The 17,528-nt window shown below is 38.7% G+C and overlaps 1 protein-coding gene across 1 annotated transcript in view; it reads right to left on the bottom strand.

The window, feature by feature from the left end:
* LOC138708048 (solute carrier family 41 member 1) overlaps nucleotides 1-17,528 on the bottom strand; it is a 49,815-nt gene that overhangs the window by 19,915 nt on the left and 12,372 nt on the right. The window contains exons 2-3 of the mRNA XM_069838164.1: nucleotides 10,993-11,324; nucleotides 6,479-6,658 (exon numbers count right to left, since the gene is read on the bottom strand). Of these exons, the coding sequence (XP_069694265.1) occupies nucleotides 6,479-6,658; nucleotides 10,993-11,322 (510 nt within the window). The 5' untranslated portion in view covers nucleotides 11,323-11,324. The remainder of the gene's footprint in view (nucleotides 1-6,478; nucleotides 6,659-10,992; nucleotides 11,325-17,528) is intronic.

The raw sequence follows: 17,528 nt of genomic DNA, 5'->3' as shown, positions 1-17,528 counted from the left end.
TTTTACGTTAAATGTCGAAAATGGCCATTATCTGTCAATTTTAGATCATCATCAGCGTTAAATTGCGTGATTTACGTACTGCTATTATGCGTCTGCTCTCCAACAATATGGCGGCAAGCGCAGCGTTCAATTTGCCCCGGTTTCCTCGTTTCGCGCAGCCGAGACTGTAGGGGCTTGGTTGCTACTGTGATTATATGCTACAGTTGTAGTACATTTAGGTACTGTCAACCACATGTTGTCCGATCGTTTGATTTTATATTTATGTGAATATAAATTAAATATATTTCGGTTTTTATGTACGAAATTCAGTACAACATTGTTATAAATTTGATGGAAGTCAAATAATTTAAATTCTGAATACAGCAGTCCTGAAGGATAATCAAGAGGTATATTAAGGCATATTTTCATTATTCTTTTCTCTAGCAGAGTTATTGATATGAGGGAGGTACTATAAGCACTACCCCATCCTATAATGCCGTATGGTAATATAGCTTGCACTAATGCTAGGTAAATCAGTCGTAACGTACAGACAGTCAAGTAATTTCGTAGGATGACAAAATAGTGAATAATTTTTCTTAATATATTGCACAGAAAAAGAACATGTTTATCCCACGTAAATGTTGGTCGATTATTATTCTAAGATATTTAACTTGAGGAGATTCATTTAGAATAGGACAGTTACAACCACAGTCTACTATATACAGTCGCGAAGCTTGAGGTGATTTTTTGCAAATATCGCGATAAAGCGCTCCAAGCGGTTAGCAACTAGAAACAATAGACTGTCCACGGTCGACTTTGGATTTAGAGTGGACTGAGTCGTATTTCGATCGAGTGCTAGGTCGTTGCGTATTTCGCATTGATGCTCGTGAAGAAGAATCCTAACATCTATTTCTTATTTTACTTCTAGATGCAAAAAGTGGTTAATAAACAGCAGGAGGGAAGATCTAATAACAAAGAATGAAGCATATCTTTATAATAATATAAAGTTTTGCTCTCTTCATTTCGAAAACACACAATTTATGAATGAAAACAAAAATAAATTAATCTGGAATGCAGTTCCAACTTTATTTGATGTTTCAAATAAACCTGTTCTGTTATTACCTGCAGCTGAGAAACAAAAGCTTTGCACTAATTCTACGTCTGTATCAGCTGATTCCTTGAATAATTGTACATTTTCAGACAACTCAGGTCTACTTTTTTTTTAAGGATATGGTTTTAATTATAGCTGTTAATTTTGTTGTTATTTTTATTTGTTACTTTATTAGAGACGTAGAAAAAGCAAGTCTGTCGCATCAAATTTATTGATCACGTTTTATTTCCAATTCTGGTGTGATTATTATTGCTTAACCTCATCCCACTTTGTTAACTACGTAAGCCTACACTACAAGTACCGGTACACGTAAGTTACTCCCATTAATTCATATTTCCATTATTATTGTTATTATATTATTGTTGTAAAGGGAAATGCAAATTAATATTTATTGGTTTCATAGTTCATTATCGCTATAATCTTGAATGAGTGAAGCGATTATAGTAAATTTCAGTTCGTTTTGCACAAATAAAAATAATATTAACCTATTTCTTGCAGGTATCTTCGAGTTTATGGTGGAATTTAATATACTTCATTAAAATAATAAATAAACTTTATCCATTTAATATTTCAATAATGGAAGGAAGGTGTTAATTTTTCCAAAAGAACACGACAACGAAAGTGTAACATATTTTGTCATCTGTTAGGAGAGATCTGTGATGATGAGGCGATAGTAGCGATCCTAGTGCTGGGCAACTACCCATGTTTGCATTTTTACTACATATTGAGCTTCGCGACTGTATATAGTAGACTGTGGTTACAACTATTAGAAGAACAATTGTATGTATGAATTTTTAAACACAAGAGCGAATCAGGAGATGTCATACCATCAGATGTTAACGAAAATGGTACAACCGTAGTTTTAAAATGATTTAAGACAAGTAGGTTGGAATCAAATTAATTTTTAATCAATGTGATGCCATTATTTGCATTAAAGTAGATATCATTCCAAGTTTTACCTGCAAAAATAACAACCATGTCGCCGCATACGAAAATATCTCAGCATTGAATTTCTATAAATTAATTGCCAATAAATCGTTAATATATATTAAAAACGAATTTGGACCGAGGACAGTCCCCTGTGGGACACCGATAAAATATTTCGAGTGCTACTAAATTTATTATCAATTATTTTGGTTACATGTGTTCTGTTACTAAGCTAAGAAGCAAATAATTTCAAAACAGTTCCATTAATTCCTATCTTATTTAATTTTTCTAATAATAAAAGATGATTCACAGTATCAAAGGCTATCCTGATGTCAATAAAAATACCTAAACATTTATGTTTACAGTCCAAATTATTGATAATACAGGGTGCGTCAGAAAGAACGGATGGATTTCAAACTATCGATACCAGCGAGGGGAGGGATAGAGTGAGGGGGACCACGAGTGTTGGGTCAGCCAGAGAATGCAGTTTCAGTTGAGAACATGGTGTTGGTCTGGTGTACAACGTGCTTTCATCGCAGAGACATTTTTGAAAAATGAAGAGTCTGTGATCGCCACTCAGGACTCATTTCGACATCGGACGTCACGCTAGGATTCCAACTCGGAATACAATTTTGCGGTGGGTGGCTTCATTTCGTATCACAGGTTCAACATTAAAGAAGAAATCACCTGGACGAACACGGAGCGCGTGTACACCTGCAAATGTGGAGACAGACAGTAGGTTGTCCGGCCACCTCAACGCTCAGCCGCAAACATGCTATTGCACTGAAATTGTCCGAGGTTACTGTAAGATCTCGCGCCCTGCGAGTTCTTTCTTTGGGACCATTTGAAGGCGCAAGTAACCACATACACTGGACGAACTGAAGACGGCGATTCGTGAAGAAATCGCGGCAATCTCACCAACTATGACTGTGAAAGTGATGGCGAATTTCAGAAAACGCCTCGATGCCTGTATCGAAAGCCAAGGACTTCATATGGATGATGTTGTATACCATAAATAAACTGCATGTATTGGTGAATCTGTTGATAACAATACATTTTTGATTTGATGAATCCTTACAATTTTCTTGCCCTGTGAAATCCATCCGTTCTTTCTGACGCACCCTACTTTTGGTTACGTTAAAGATAGCATCATCAGTACTAAGATTATTACGAAATCCAAATTGATTCTTGAAGTCATATTTGACTTTCGAAGGAAAATTCTTAATTCAACACTGCAAATCAGTCACCATGAAATCCTGAGATGTCATGCAGTCTCTTTCATTGAAAATGAATGTTCTTGTTTTGAAGCCACTGCAGGGACGACAGCCAAATTAAGATGCTTTGGTTTTGTGCTGGACCTGATCTCATACTCGTACTTGTCTTCGAACTGACATTGACTTCTGCTGATCATCTACGTGATCATTGTATTCTTTTGTTCGCTGCTGAATTTTTGTCAATAGTATTAAGACCAAAAACAAAAATACGTTGAGCACTTAATTCGACGTCATTGAATACGCGAATAAGGTTCCATTCATCATTTCTTTCCATTTGCTTTACTGTATAGTGCGTCTCTTCCCATGCAGTTTGCATACAAAATTTGCGATCTTGGTCATTGCTACGTCTGTAATTTAAATAAAATTAGCATACGAACTGAAGCTGCACGTTATGTAAAGGCTAAATTGAGCTCCAAAGGTATTGCACACAATACATGTTTGCAGTTTTCAATCCGTACCAAACAAGCAGAAGGACTAATACGCTGCAAATTATACACCAACACAAACAAAAAGTTAAACGAAATATAGTAGCTTTCATCGTCATCATTATCTTCACCATCACCACCACCTCTAAGTCCAAACTCATTGACGTCGCTGTTAATATCATCTCCACTATTCCCAAACTTACTGTTGTCATCTCTATTAATATCATATCCAACCTAATTGCCTCGTCATTAATATTAGACTAACATCACCACAATCAAATTTGTTATCTCCATTAATAACATCATGTCCAGCCTCACTGTCATCGCCATTAATAATATCATCAACATGCTCAAACTTGTCCATAGTTCTGGAGAAACGGTTAGCATGTCTAACCGTGAAACAAGCGGGCCTGGGTTCAAATCCCAGCTGGGACAAATTACCTTGTGGTTTTTCCGAGGTTTTCCATCAATCAATTGAAGCTGAATTGCTGGGTAACTTTAGAAATTGAACTTCGGACTCATTTCACCATCATTAATTCACATGCCATTACCGTAGCCTGAGTTAAGTTCACGATGCAACGTGCTGTATTAATAATATAGCGCGACCGTTCGGCAACAAATATTCACAAAATAGGACAGTGGTAAACATAATAAGCCTCAGGCTGCAGTGCAAGCCTTCAGGCTCCTCCTCTCTATAAAGGAAAAAAGAAGAAATGTTCAGGATTACTGTCGTCAAATCCAATAATATTATAACCGCATTCACAAACTTATTGTTGTCATCTATATCATCATTGTCACCAAAATCATCATGGTCACGATTGAATTTTTGGTGGACAAAGCATACGTTTCAGAGGGGTTTTTCTCGGAGTACTCTCGTTTCCCTCTATCGTTCCACCTACACTTTCCTTCTTTCAACATCATCTCTGTTTCTTTGACCCATTTTGGGCTTGCTACCGATGTAGAGACGGCTGCGAGCCGCCACTGAAATTGGTCTCCGTGGTAAAGTGGTCATTAGGTGCTGGTTAAGGCTCATTCACAATGAAATTTAAACATAACGTAAGCGTTAACTTAACGTTACAGTAAAATCAAGAAGTCATACCATCATTCACGATGGGAACATAAACATAACAGCAAACATACTTGGTAACCATGGAAACATAACAACGACGCCATTTCCTCATATTCTGTCGTATACTTCAGCGCTCCACGATTGTGTTCTGTTTTCAAATCACGTAAGCATAAGTATGAAAGTTTGGAGTTTGCAAACTTTCATGTTAACGTCTTACGGTAATGTTTATGTCAATGCTTATGTGAATCATTGTGAATGATCCCATTTGATAGCCTGGGCGCAAACTTCTGTGTTTATGTTACGGTTATGTTTAATTTTCATTGTGAATGGGCCTTTAGGGTTGCCATATGTCAGCATTTATGCGGACATATCCGCTTTTGATTATAAAAATAGCTGTCCACATAAATTTTTGTAAGTCCTCTAATCCATCCGCATTTTTTCTTATTGAAGTCTTATTCATTTTTGTTGCGCTTGGTCTCATGTTACTGTGAGAAGCTTACTGTCGTGTATGTGGTTGTTAAACATGTAAATGCTGTTCATCCAGATACATTATTCATTTTGTTAAATGTAAACAGCAGTGAACGTATCAGGTTATTAAATTTAATTGATTAGACTTACGATCGATTCTGTAGAAAACTTGTTTTAGTGAAATTTAGTTTCAGATATTTTGCATCCAAACATATGTTTGACTATTTGTATAGTAAGAGAAATGTTAAAGAAATTTAGGTCTAGTGATAGACATACAGAAACTGCAAACGTGATAAAAATGACAAGTTGGTACAAGGAGTTTGCTGGTGAGAAGAATGTGTTAGTATTTTCAGATTTCAGAATATGGTAACCCTAGTGCTGTCCACCGCTGTGGTCTCGTGGTAGCGTGTTCGCTCCAGAACCCATCGTGCCGGGGTTCGATTCCCCGCTTGGGATGAGTTGCTTGGTGAGGTTTTTTTCAGGGTCCCCCCCCTCATTCCTATGAATGAATATCAGGTAACTTTATTAGGCGTATGGAAACCCACTCATTCTCGCCACTTCCTTTCCCCTCCTACATCATTCTTTCCTTATCATTCCTGTTGTCTTTCTTGGTTTTCAGATCGCGCCTGCGGCGACCCTCCGAAGTTCCTGACGCTCTCGGCCGGCCTCCATGGATATGCCAAAGCATGGTAGTTTGTGACCCAGCAGCGGAACTCACTCCCCTCCGACGGGAGGGGTGGTCTACACCTCAGAACGTTGGCCAGACGGGAGGGGTGGCATACACCTCAGACCGTTTGAGGGGGAATGTGGGGGGCTGTTGGGGTGGAATGGTACACGGACTTAGAGGGATGGCGGGACTGGTCGTTAGGGTGTTGGTTAGGCGTGGGTGCGGTCGTTGGGCTACAACTCATCATACAATAGACATCAGGTCGCGGTGCATAGGGATATTTCCCTCCCGGCTTCATAGAGAGAGATAAAAAACCCTAGTGCTGATGATAATGCTATGTACCCTGGGGTCTTGATAGCTCGTGAAATTGGGATTTAGGGACCGCGGTGATGCCTACGCGGAAAAGTAAAGAATCTCTAGAGCAGGGCGCCTTAGAGCATGCACACCATTCCATTTCAGGTAGTGCAATGGGCCTACCCAAGTGGTCTACGTGGGAGGGCAGACCCAAAGCCGTTCCTCTCCCCTCAAAGGGGACTAATAAACAGATGGGTCAGCTACCTGCACTACTGCGACGTTCCCCACAACCATCTTCCATATCTCATGCCACGATTCCATCTTCCCCAAGTTGGCTTGTGTTGAGAGTCGCGATGCAAGGCACATGTCCAGGTTTCCTTTCAGTCCAAGCAGTGGAGGAACCAGAATCAGCAGTGCAGAAACATCGGTGAAGACTTCCCATTCCTGGAACGAATTAAAGCTTCTATTACCTCTGAAAACATTCATTTCTTGAAAAGACTTCTTAAAAAATTAACAGAGATTTGAAGAAATTCTTATGATTGCATATAAAGTCAATACAGGAATTAGGCTAATGGAGTTAGGATAAATAAATATATCGGAATATGTATGATAAGACTTTCTTGTGTTAAATTCTAACGTACCTTGTTTACATGTTTCGACCTTTTATGAGTCATCCTTAGAACTGATAATTGTTGGTCTTGGCGCCTCTTGTTTTGTTTCCTGTGAGGGTGTGTTCGTGTGGTGTAATGTAGAGTAAAAGAGTGTGTGTATTCTGAAATTGAGTTGTGTTTTGAGAATTTCGTTGGGGTGTGTTCTGAGGATGACCCACAAAAGGTCGAAACATGTAAACAAGGTACGTTAGAAATTAACACAAGAAAGTCTTATCATACATATTCCGAAGTGATAGTGTTAAAAGTTGTGTAATCAAGATGTAAAATAAATACAATTTGCTGTAAGATTTGTATCTGTCTGATGAACAGAATTAAGTTAGCAATGAATAACAGTCAATCCCCCAATAATACAGACAATAATGTATTACAACAGAATGAAAATTACTATTAGGGGAGAGTAGCCATCGATGAACCGTTGCTTTCAATGGATAAAACAATAAATGTCTCAGAACACAGGAGGTTAAGAGAAGCGCCCGTGTCTCTGGAATTAGAGTCCATAGCAAATATAAACGAAAGAGTAAATATATAGGGTGAACCGCAAGTAATATCTTTAATTTCAGGGGGTTATTTTTTGGGATATTTCAAACACAATAATTTGTCATACAATTTTGATATTAAATTATTTAAAGAATTTTAGATTTGACCTTTAAGTGTGCAGAAATTTGATCTGAACAAATGTAACTTTCGTTCTGAAAAGGGATTTTAAAATGTTACATTTGTTCGGATCAAATTTCTGCATATTTAAAGGACAAAACTAAAATTCTTTCAACTATTTATTATCATAATATACTGCTCTCTTAAATCGACTGAGCATATTTGGAATTAAATCAATAGCTTTCTCAAAACACACTATCAAATGTTTCATATAAAAACCATTTTTATTACGAAATGGAAGCAAAAACGAAAAAATTTATTAAACTCTTTTGTTTGAAATATCTAAAAAAATAAACTTCTGAAATTAATGACATTACTTACGATTCAATCTGTATAATAGATCTAGGAGAAAACAGGGCTCCGAAATGGTTTGACCATTTATTCACATGAGTGAAGAAACATGCTCTAGTGCGGTATACTATGGACGACGCAAGAGACGTCACGACGATTCTGGAAAGAAAGAATACAGGAGGCTATTTGGGACAGGAACATGATCAAAGAAGATGCTCAGGACCGTTTGACTTGGATATTGAAAATGACAAGGGGCGGTCAGCCGTATGTAGCAAAGTAAATCCGTGGCGCTACAGCCCATGAAGGGCCAAGACCGACCATCCGGCTGCTGGCCTCACGTCCACATGTCGAAGCAGAGGTGGTGTGGTTAGCACAATGATCCCCCCAGCCGTTATAGTTGGTTTGCGAAACCAGATTTTCGCTACCTATCGTAGCTTCCCAAGTGCATCACGATGCTGGGTGGGCACCGGTCCCATACACTGGCCGAAATTTCATGAGAAAATTTCTTCCCCCTTGAGGACTCGAACCAGCGCCCATTCCGTAACGCGAGTCCTAGCCGGGATGCCTTAGACCGCGACGCCACAGCGCGGGCGGGACACATACCTACATACATACATACATACATACAAAATAATAAAGTCCACACCTGTGGAGTAACAGTCAGCGCGTCTGGCCGCGAAACCAGGTGGCCCGGGTTCGAATCCCGGTCGGGGCAAGTTACCTGGTTGAAGTTTTTTCCGGGGTTTTCCCTCAATCCAATACGAGCTAATGCTGGGTAACTTTCGGTGCTGGACCCCGGACTCATTTCACCGTCATTATCACCTTCATTTCATTCAGACGCTAAATAACCTCGATGTTGATACAGCGTCGTAAAATAACCCAATAAAAAAACAAATAATAAATTAGTAGTAGAACACAGTAATATGAATATACGTACGACATATTGACAAATGAGTTAAGATACAAAGACCTTAATGGAATGCAAGTATAGGCAGAATACCGAACATGTCAGTAGTCTATAATTTGTTAAAATAAATCGTTCTGCAAGGAAATGGTAACACGAAATCTCCCCAGAAATTTGAGGGGAAAGTTCGATTTCGTTGTATGTGTCTCTGGCACCCTAAATTGAAGAATTATGCCAGAGAACTATAAGAAAAACCAAGAAGAAAAGGTGGAGGTAGGGTTACCATATCTTCAAACGTAAAAATGAGGACACCATACCACAATCGGACCCTTCCAGCCCCCAAATAACATCTTAGAGGCAAAGTCGTTCAATTTCAAAATAATTAAAATGAAGTCAAATTTTTAATATACTGCATGTTTTGATACCCAATTTCTAAACTGTTATACTGTAACAATGTGAGTATGCTTATACAGTGCGTATACTAACTGGCTCCGCAGGAGAAGTGACAAGAAGAATGCGGGGACTCGAGGAGTTGTTGGTATCGTACAGGTAGAGTCAATGACCTTGGCCGCATTGAATGGTGGAGAGTGGGAGGGAGCGAGAGAGGAGATGTACGTTCAAACCAGGCGCTTCACAGTACCAACTTTACATCTTGATCCATACCCTTATCGGCATCCCAATGTTACCAATTGGAATCGTTTCAGAAAACCTAATCTGAATTTTTTTTTTTTCAGAAAATATCCAATATTCCTATTTTCTTATGTCGAAATACAAGATAGATGCAAAGAAACAATTTTTCACCCACAAAAACAAATTCAGATTAGAAAAGGTTAAGAAATTTACATGTCCAATTGAATATAATATTTATTTATTTCATCAATCTTTGTTCGCGTCATAGCGGATTAGATGTGTTCCAGTTCTTAATCCGCCATCACTCTCTATACAAACATTACAAGAACTACTACATATTGAACTTATAAGTATCCTCTGTACACCCTAATAATAATAATAATAATAATAATAATAATAATAATAATAATAATAATAATAAAGTAATAATAAGTATAGCGGTTCCTTACAATTGGCCACAGAAAATTGGAAATAGGGACAATTCGCCACAGATAGACAATTTGCCACAGATAAACAAATTGCCACAAATAGACAATTTGCCACACCGTCCATTGTCCAAAAATGGGACCGTAACAATTTATTTAAATGTGAATTAGTGGCAAATATGATAAGTTTCACGTTCTCTTCCGGTTCAAAATACAACAACCACCTTTCTCCTTGTAAGGGCTTAGTGTATCTGTCGGCTACAACGTTCAGTCCGTCAATATTCCTTGGTTCAGGTTGTAGATGCAGCTTCCTGGCACGGCACACAGTTTTTTTAATAGATGGTTTCTTCGGTAGATTCACATTGGCTTCGCTTGCAATATGCTGTAACTCATTTTGAAAAATGACAGACGTTGGTTCTCGGAAGTCCCCGCCCTTGCCTTCATGTTCTCTACACATTCCTTTGCCTTAATCCTTCCCCAGTCTGCAGAATTATTCTTGTGTTCAGACGGTTCTTTGACGACACTGCTTCCACCTTCTGATAACGTGACTGTTGCATTACACCCGCCACGCATGTCACAGCGCCAAACAACTCCATTCTTATTTTCTCTAAGTCTCGTGTACATGTAGCCAAGATATATTAATTTGTCAGAACCTCTTTCTGATTTTTGTGAAGCGAATTTCTTCCCCCATAGTTCCTATTTAGTTTACAGCCTCTAGATTTGTCTTGTGTTACCATAGAAGTATGTTATAAATTGTTGGGAATTTGAGTATTGCCTTGAATTTTAATGTGTGGCTAATTGTCTTTGATACGAATTTCAATTATGTGGCGAGTTGCCTCTGTGGCCAATTTTCTGTTGCCAGTTGTCCCCAACCCTAAGTATAGCTCTTGTATTTAAAACTCTTACTTTAGCTTTTTTACTTCTATACTCAATCTCTGAAAAATTATTCTGTTAACTTCATTGACTACTTTTCGTAGTTTCCTGTCGTGTCCGACTACTCAACATTTATAATTCCATATCTGTTAGAGCTTTGACTTTCTCTTCCTATCTAATTAATTTACATGTCCAATTTTCGGACATTCACGTTGATTTTTAACATTTCTCCCGTTCGGTAATTCAGACCTTCAAAATGAGGACATATCCGGGGAAATAAGGACGTATGGTAATCCTAGGGGGAGAGAAGTGAGTCTGTTGGTACTGTACCTGTACGACCCCGAGAGTGAGTCCAGCGCCAATGGTGCCGATCCCGGCTAGGAAGAAGGGCACGGCGACCTGAAGCGCGGTGCTCCACCACTTCTCCTGCTTGGCGCCGCCCCTCAGCTTGGCGCTCTCCAAGTCGGGGTCCGGGTCCGTGGTGATGGACGTGATGGTAGCGATGCTGGCCACGCTGTGCAGGGAGCCGTTGCCGGGGCTGGACGGCGCCAAGACGGCCGCCTTCTCATCCCGGTTCTCTGGCCGCTGCAACAGGATGGCTGCCATGGCCGGCCTGGCGCGCTGGGCCGCCTCTTTCTCCAAGTCCCGAGAAGCGTCCATGTCTGCGAAGAGAGCGGAGCGTTCATTAACGTGTGCAGGCAGCGAGAAGGCTGTCGCGCTCAGACGCCGCGACAGATCGCTATCTACGAAACGAAACCGGACGACATCCTTCCGAAACGTCGGAAGAAACAGTGGTGGCTTGTCACTGAGGCGGGCTTTCCTATAGATCGGTGGTGACCAACTCGTGCTCTTTGTGCAAGAGCACTCTAAAGCAGCGATGGGCGTTTGAGTGCATTTGCCCTCCGTGCGCACGGGGAATTCCAAGTGCGAGCACTGTAGTGTGCCAGCAGCTATAACAGATCTTACACAGCTTTTAAATGAGCTAAATTTAGGACTTCAGGGAAAAAAAATTCTTAATACACAATTTGCAGATAGAATTGCAGCTTTTAAGGAGAAATTGCTGTTATGGATACGTCAAATGCAAAAGGGCGAAATATATCATTTACCATTCTTATCTAAGCGCATAGAATTTTGAACAATGAAAATTTCGAAATGTAGGCATGTATTCTATCCGGTCTATTAGAGGAATTTACATCAAGATTGCGCGATTTAGATTGCCTGGAAATGGATTTGCGTATTTCTTCTACATGTTCCGATTCCAACTGATTATTGATAACGTCCCCCCCTTCATTATAGTGTGAATTGATTGACCTGCGATGTGGTCGAGAGATGCGAGCGAAATATGATTCAGGGTCGAGTCTTATGCAGTTTTATGACGGATTCCCGAGAGGACGCTTTCCCAATCTGCATAAGCTGTGTGAGAAAGTTTTGTGTTTATTTGGTTCCACGTATAGATGGGAACAGTTATTTTCTATTACGAAAATAAACAAATCTCAAACAAGAAATGATGGGCTTTTAACGGCAGTTCTACGCATAGCTTGTACTAATACAGTTTCTCTAAATCTTGAGAAATTTAGTAATATGAATTAATGTGCAACAGACATGTTTTGTTTTGTGTTTAAGGAAGTATTTCATTACTTTGTGTTCTTATTTAGTTTGGTAGAAAGAATAACATTTTCTTTTGAAACATATAGTACGTACCGCAACTTGAATAAACCGGTTTTCGTCACTCTAGAAGCACACTTCTCTCGTAGTACACCGTGCAAGCACAAAGTGCATAATTCTGCCCAACCCTTCTCTAAAGGCTAATTCACACGGGGATAGTTTACAGGAGTCAAGTGCTTGGAGCAAGTCGACTTTCCTTCAACTTTCCCCGTGTGATATGGTCGAGACAGTCAAGTTGTGACTTGGCGGTCAAGCAGAATTTGAGTTGACGATCCGTCAACTTTTGTGTCCACTTTCCCGTCACGTGACCAACTTGACTCCACCACTTCCCGCGTGTGAATGCGAACTTGTAGCAACTTGGCAAGTAGAAAGTTTGTAGTTTTAGGCCTATTGTCGAAGTAAATCAATAATTATTAATAATGAGCGCCCCTAAATGGAATTCAAACGATATCATAAAGTTTTTGGAAGTGTATGAGAAGTATGAACTTGTATGGAATATACATGACAAAGAATACCTCAATAAAAACAAGAGGGAATTATTATTCCAGAATCTAGTCGGTGAACTCGTGGAACAAGGTTTCGAAAACATAGACGTAGAAGTGGTTCGAAAAAAAGTAAAAAAACCCTTAAAACAGGACTCATTCTGAGATGTTTCCTGTATTCTGCAGGACCTTCTTCAGCTAATTCTTTCAACAAGTTATTAGATGCACCGTGCATAATTTTTCTACGACTCCATTTCTTAACCCATGTTCTCTTTTCCTTTTTTTCAAGAATATTTTGTAATTCATACAATAACAAGGCGCCAATTAGTTGCACACATGCTTGAATATGTGCTGGTGGCATCTTCAGTTTCACCAAACTAAAAATGCCAGTTCACTATTGATTTTTATTAACTATAACAGAATACAAAAATTCAAACACCACTAAGAATACAACATTCAGCGCACGCTTTTTTTCAAGCATGGTTTCAAGACTTAATGTCTCCGTGTGATCACAAATATAGCATCAAGTTTAGAGGCTTCAAGCACTTGACTCCTGTAAACTATCCCCGTATGACTCGGGTTTTAGGTGCACACGAGCAGTATAATCCGGATCAGCTTACTTCATACCCTAAGGGTGAAACCTAACCATTTCCCCCCATTACTACATATGCTAGTGGATTGTGGTGATTTTCTAGTTTCCAGGTTGAATTTTCTTTTGCCAACTTCGTTTCGAATTTCTACACTGACAAATACTACAAATAGTAGTGATTTTGTAACTAGTATGTTGGCACCTGAGACAAATATCGACAATATTTGTCAGTACTGGAGTTCCATGAAATTAAAATTGTACTAGATTTCTGAGCTGGTTACTGGAAGCTAGTGAAATTTGAACATACTAATAATTAATTAATATCATTATTAATATTAATACATAATAGTTATTTTGTGTATTGCGTTGTGGTTATAATTCAAGACTATAGTCAGGTAAGTTTTCGGAGTTAGTACTCTAATAATTTCATGTGGTAAAACAAAATACATCTTTAGGTTAGATTTCGTGAGTCAATTGTTTAGTCAAGCCAATGAATTTCGTATTGCCAGATAAAAGACTTCACATGTTGATCCCTTTCCCGTATAGTTTGCATATTATTTATTGAATTATTTAGAATAGCCTTCCAACATATAGTACGGTAAGTAAATAAGTCATTTAGTACGTAGGATCGTGTGATATCTGGTAACAGTTGGCAACACTGACAAGACGGCAATATTTGCTGTTTAGGAACTGTTCTTATGTGACAGCAAGCCGTCCCATTGCTTGCAATGCCAACATTGTTCTTTTTTGCTCGTGAGTGCACACAGTGCTTCGTAAGAGCAGCTGAGTTGGTCACAACTACTTTAGACACTTTCAGTTTCTCTGAATATACAGCTTGATTCACGAGGAGTTAAGGCTGGTCCACAATAAACCTGGTACGGAAACGATAACAACAACGAAAACGGAAATATTGTTAAAATAAATGTATTTAAATGTGAGCATTCACAATTAACGAGAAAATTTGCTGAGCCCGGGAAAGGGAACGTGAAAATTAATTGTGAATGCTCACATTTAAATACATTTTATTTTAACAATATTCCCGTTCTGGCTCTCGTTGTCGTTTCCGTTCCCGGTTTATTGTGGACCTGCCTTTACTGCCATTTATGGAGCTTATTTCCGAAGACATTTTGAACAAAAAATGTATAAACATGGGGTCTGTTCTCAATATGTTCAGAATTACACTAATTTGAATTTGTTTATATGGATAAAATACCTTTCTTCTTTAGTTATAAGGGTAAAAGAATATTACAAATAGAGAATGAACTATTCAGAAATTTCACTTCTTTAATTGTCTAATATTCTGAAGCTAAAAATATGTTGTTAATCCCTTAGTTGCTTTGTACAGATTTTTTTTCCAGTATTAACTAAAAATTACATTATTCTTACGCACTTATCACAACAGTTGTTTCGAATCGCACCAATTCTAGAGACATGATTATTTGCAGTTCAATTTTGCATACTAATGTACAGTCTTAAAGAGTTTACAAGATTGACGTGATTTGTAAAAATTGCGATAAGTGCGTAAGAATAGTGTAATTTTGTAATTAAAAATCGAAAAAGAAAATTCTACGAAGCAACTATCGAATTCATAACAAAGTTTAGCTGAACAGAATACTAGCCAATTAAATAAATGATACTTTTGAATAGTTCATTATCTACTTGTAATATTCTTTTACTCTTAAAACTAAAGAAAAAAAGTATTTTACAAACAACTTCAAATTATTGTAACTCAGAAAATATTGAGAATAGGACCCATGTTTATACAAAATTTTGCTCAAAATGTCTTCGGAAATAAGCTCCGTAAGTGGCAGTAACTTTTCTTGAATCACTCTGTATATGAAAAACACGACTTTTCGGAACTTTCGTCATCAAATGAAAGAACCTACTCTTTCGACCGGTTACAACTTGCAGTTGAAGTTGACGTATATAAGTGTTGTAAGTGATCTACATATTTAAGAAATCAGTACCTTTATCAAAACTTTTCACACAGCACTTTCATTTAGTCTAGTGATCGCCGAAAGCTGTGTAGCGACACATGCTCCTGCCTCTACTGAAATCTAACAATGACATACCTCCACCATCTTATTTAAACTCACACTTCAAAATAAGCAGACATATCAGCAACGAACGTACATTTGTAACACTGTTTGTGTGTAATACTGCATTTCGAAAATCTTTTCCAAAACAGAAAACAAGTACGCAAACATGTAAATTTTAAGAAGCATGGAAGGAACAGTTTTTCTTTCGTGCTGATGGCGAAAATATGAACTGCTTAATTCGTTGTGAAATTATAAATGGAGTGTAAAATATCAATGACGATAACATTATTTTTCTTGTTTTAAAGATTATCACGCCCTTGGCTGTAAATTGAATGTTTATTTAACAAAATGCTTAGGCGTTTTTTTATGTAGTGCAATTTGTAATTACATGATCAACATGATCAACTACGAGGTTATTTAGCGTCGATGAGATTGGTGATAGCGAGATGATATTTGGAGAGATGAGGCCGAGGATTCGCCATAGATTACTTGACATTTGCCTTATGGTTGGGGAAAACCTCGGGAAAAACCCAATCAGATAATCAGCCCAAGCGGGAATCGAACCCGCGCCCGAACGCAACTCCGGATCGGCAGGTAAGCGTCTTTTTTTTTCATTGTGAATGAGAAAATATAAGTTCTTTTATTAATATAGTAAGACAAACATGAATAGGAGGGAAGAAAGTTAACACTGATAAAGTGTATGTAGATAATAAGTAGAGAAATATTATATTGTTTTCATTTTCCTGAAGCAGTCCGTCTCTGCACTGTCATTCACTGCGTTGCGTGAGGAGATGCTCCACCCCGGTCTGTGCGATAGTAGAGTGCAGTTTTATTATGTCACAATTTCGTGGCGTTTGGCAACCACTGATGTAGTCTTTAAAATACCCGTATTTCCATTGAGAGAAATGCATTTTGACGTAGAAAATACGTTCCTCCTCTCACTAGGTAAGCGGATAACTTTGAAATTGACTGTCACATAAAAATGCATCCCCCGTTGTTCTCCTTGTATTCCTCGAGTTCTCCTTATATTTCCATTGTTGTCTTTGCTTCCCCTCGCTTTTCTTGCATTCCCCTTTTTCTATTTTCATTCCCTTGTTAACCTTGTATTTCCATTGTCTCTTTGTATTCTATTTGCTCTCATTGTATTACCTTTGTTTTTCTCGTGTTCCCCCTTCTCTCCTAGTTCCCCTTGAATTCCTCTTATTTTTGTTGCATTTCCCTTGTTCTCGCTGCATCCCCTTTATTCTCCCTGGATTTCTCTGGTTATCTTTATATTTTTCTTGTTATTCTTGTATTCCTCTTGTTCTTGTCTTTTCTGTGTTCTCCTTGTAATCCAATTTTCTCCTTATAGTTCCCCTTTCCTTCTCGTATTCCTCTTGTTCTTCTTCTGTTCCCCTTGTTCTTCTTCTGTTACCCTTGTTTTCCTTCTGTTCACCTTGTTCTTCTTATGTTCCCCTTGTCCTCCTTCTGTTCCCCTTGTTCTCCTTCTGTTCCCCTTGTTCTTCTTCTGTTCCCCTTCTCTTCCCCTTGTTCTCCTTCTGTTCCCCTTGTTCTTCTTCTGTTCCCCTTCTCTTCCACTTGTTCTCCTTCTGTTCCCCTTGTTCTTCTTCTGTTACCCTTGTTTTCCTTCTGTTCCCCTTGTTCTTCTTATGTTCCCCTTGTTTTCCTTCTGTTCCCCTTGTTCTTCTTATGTTCCCCTTGTTCTCCTTCTGTTCCCCTTGTTCTCCTTCTGTTCCCCTTGTTCTCCTTCTGTTCCCCTTGTTCTTCTTCTGTTCCCCTTGTTCTCCTTCTGTTCCCCTTGTTCTTCTTTTGTTGCCCTTGTTCTTCTTCTGTTCCCCTTGTTCTCCTTCTGTTCCCCTTGTTCTTCTTTTGTTGCCCTTGTTCTTCTTCTGTTCCCCTTGTTCTTCTTCTGTTCCCCTTGTTCTCCTTCTGTTCCCCTTGTTCTTCTTTTGTTGCCCTTGTTCTTCTTCTGTTCCCCTTGTTCTCCTTCTGTTCCCCTTGTTCTTCTTTTGTTGCCCTTGTTCTTCTTCTGTTCCCCTTGTTCTTCTTGTGTTCCCCTTGTTCTCCTTCTGTTCCCCTTGTTCTTCTGTT

This window comes from Periplaneta americana, chromosome 10, assembly GCF_040183065.1.
Source record: "Periplaneta americana isolate PAMFEO1 chromosome 10, P.americana_PAMFEO1_priV1, whole genome shotgun sequence".
Classification (NCBI taxonomy): Eukaryota; Metazoa; Arthropoda; class Insecta; order Blattodea; family Blattidae; genus Periplaneta; species Periplaneta americana.
This window is presented reverse-complemented; position numbering and strand designations above follow the sequence as displayed.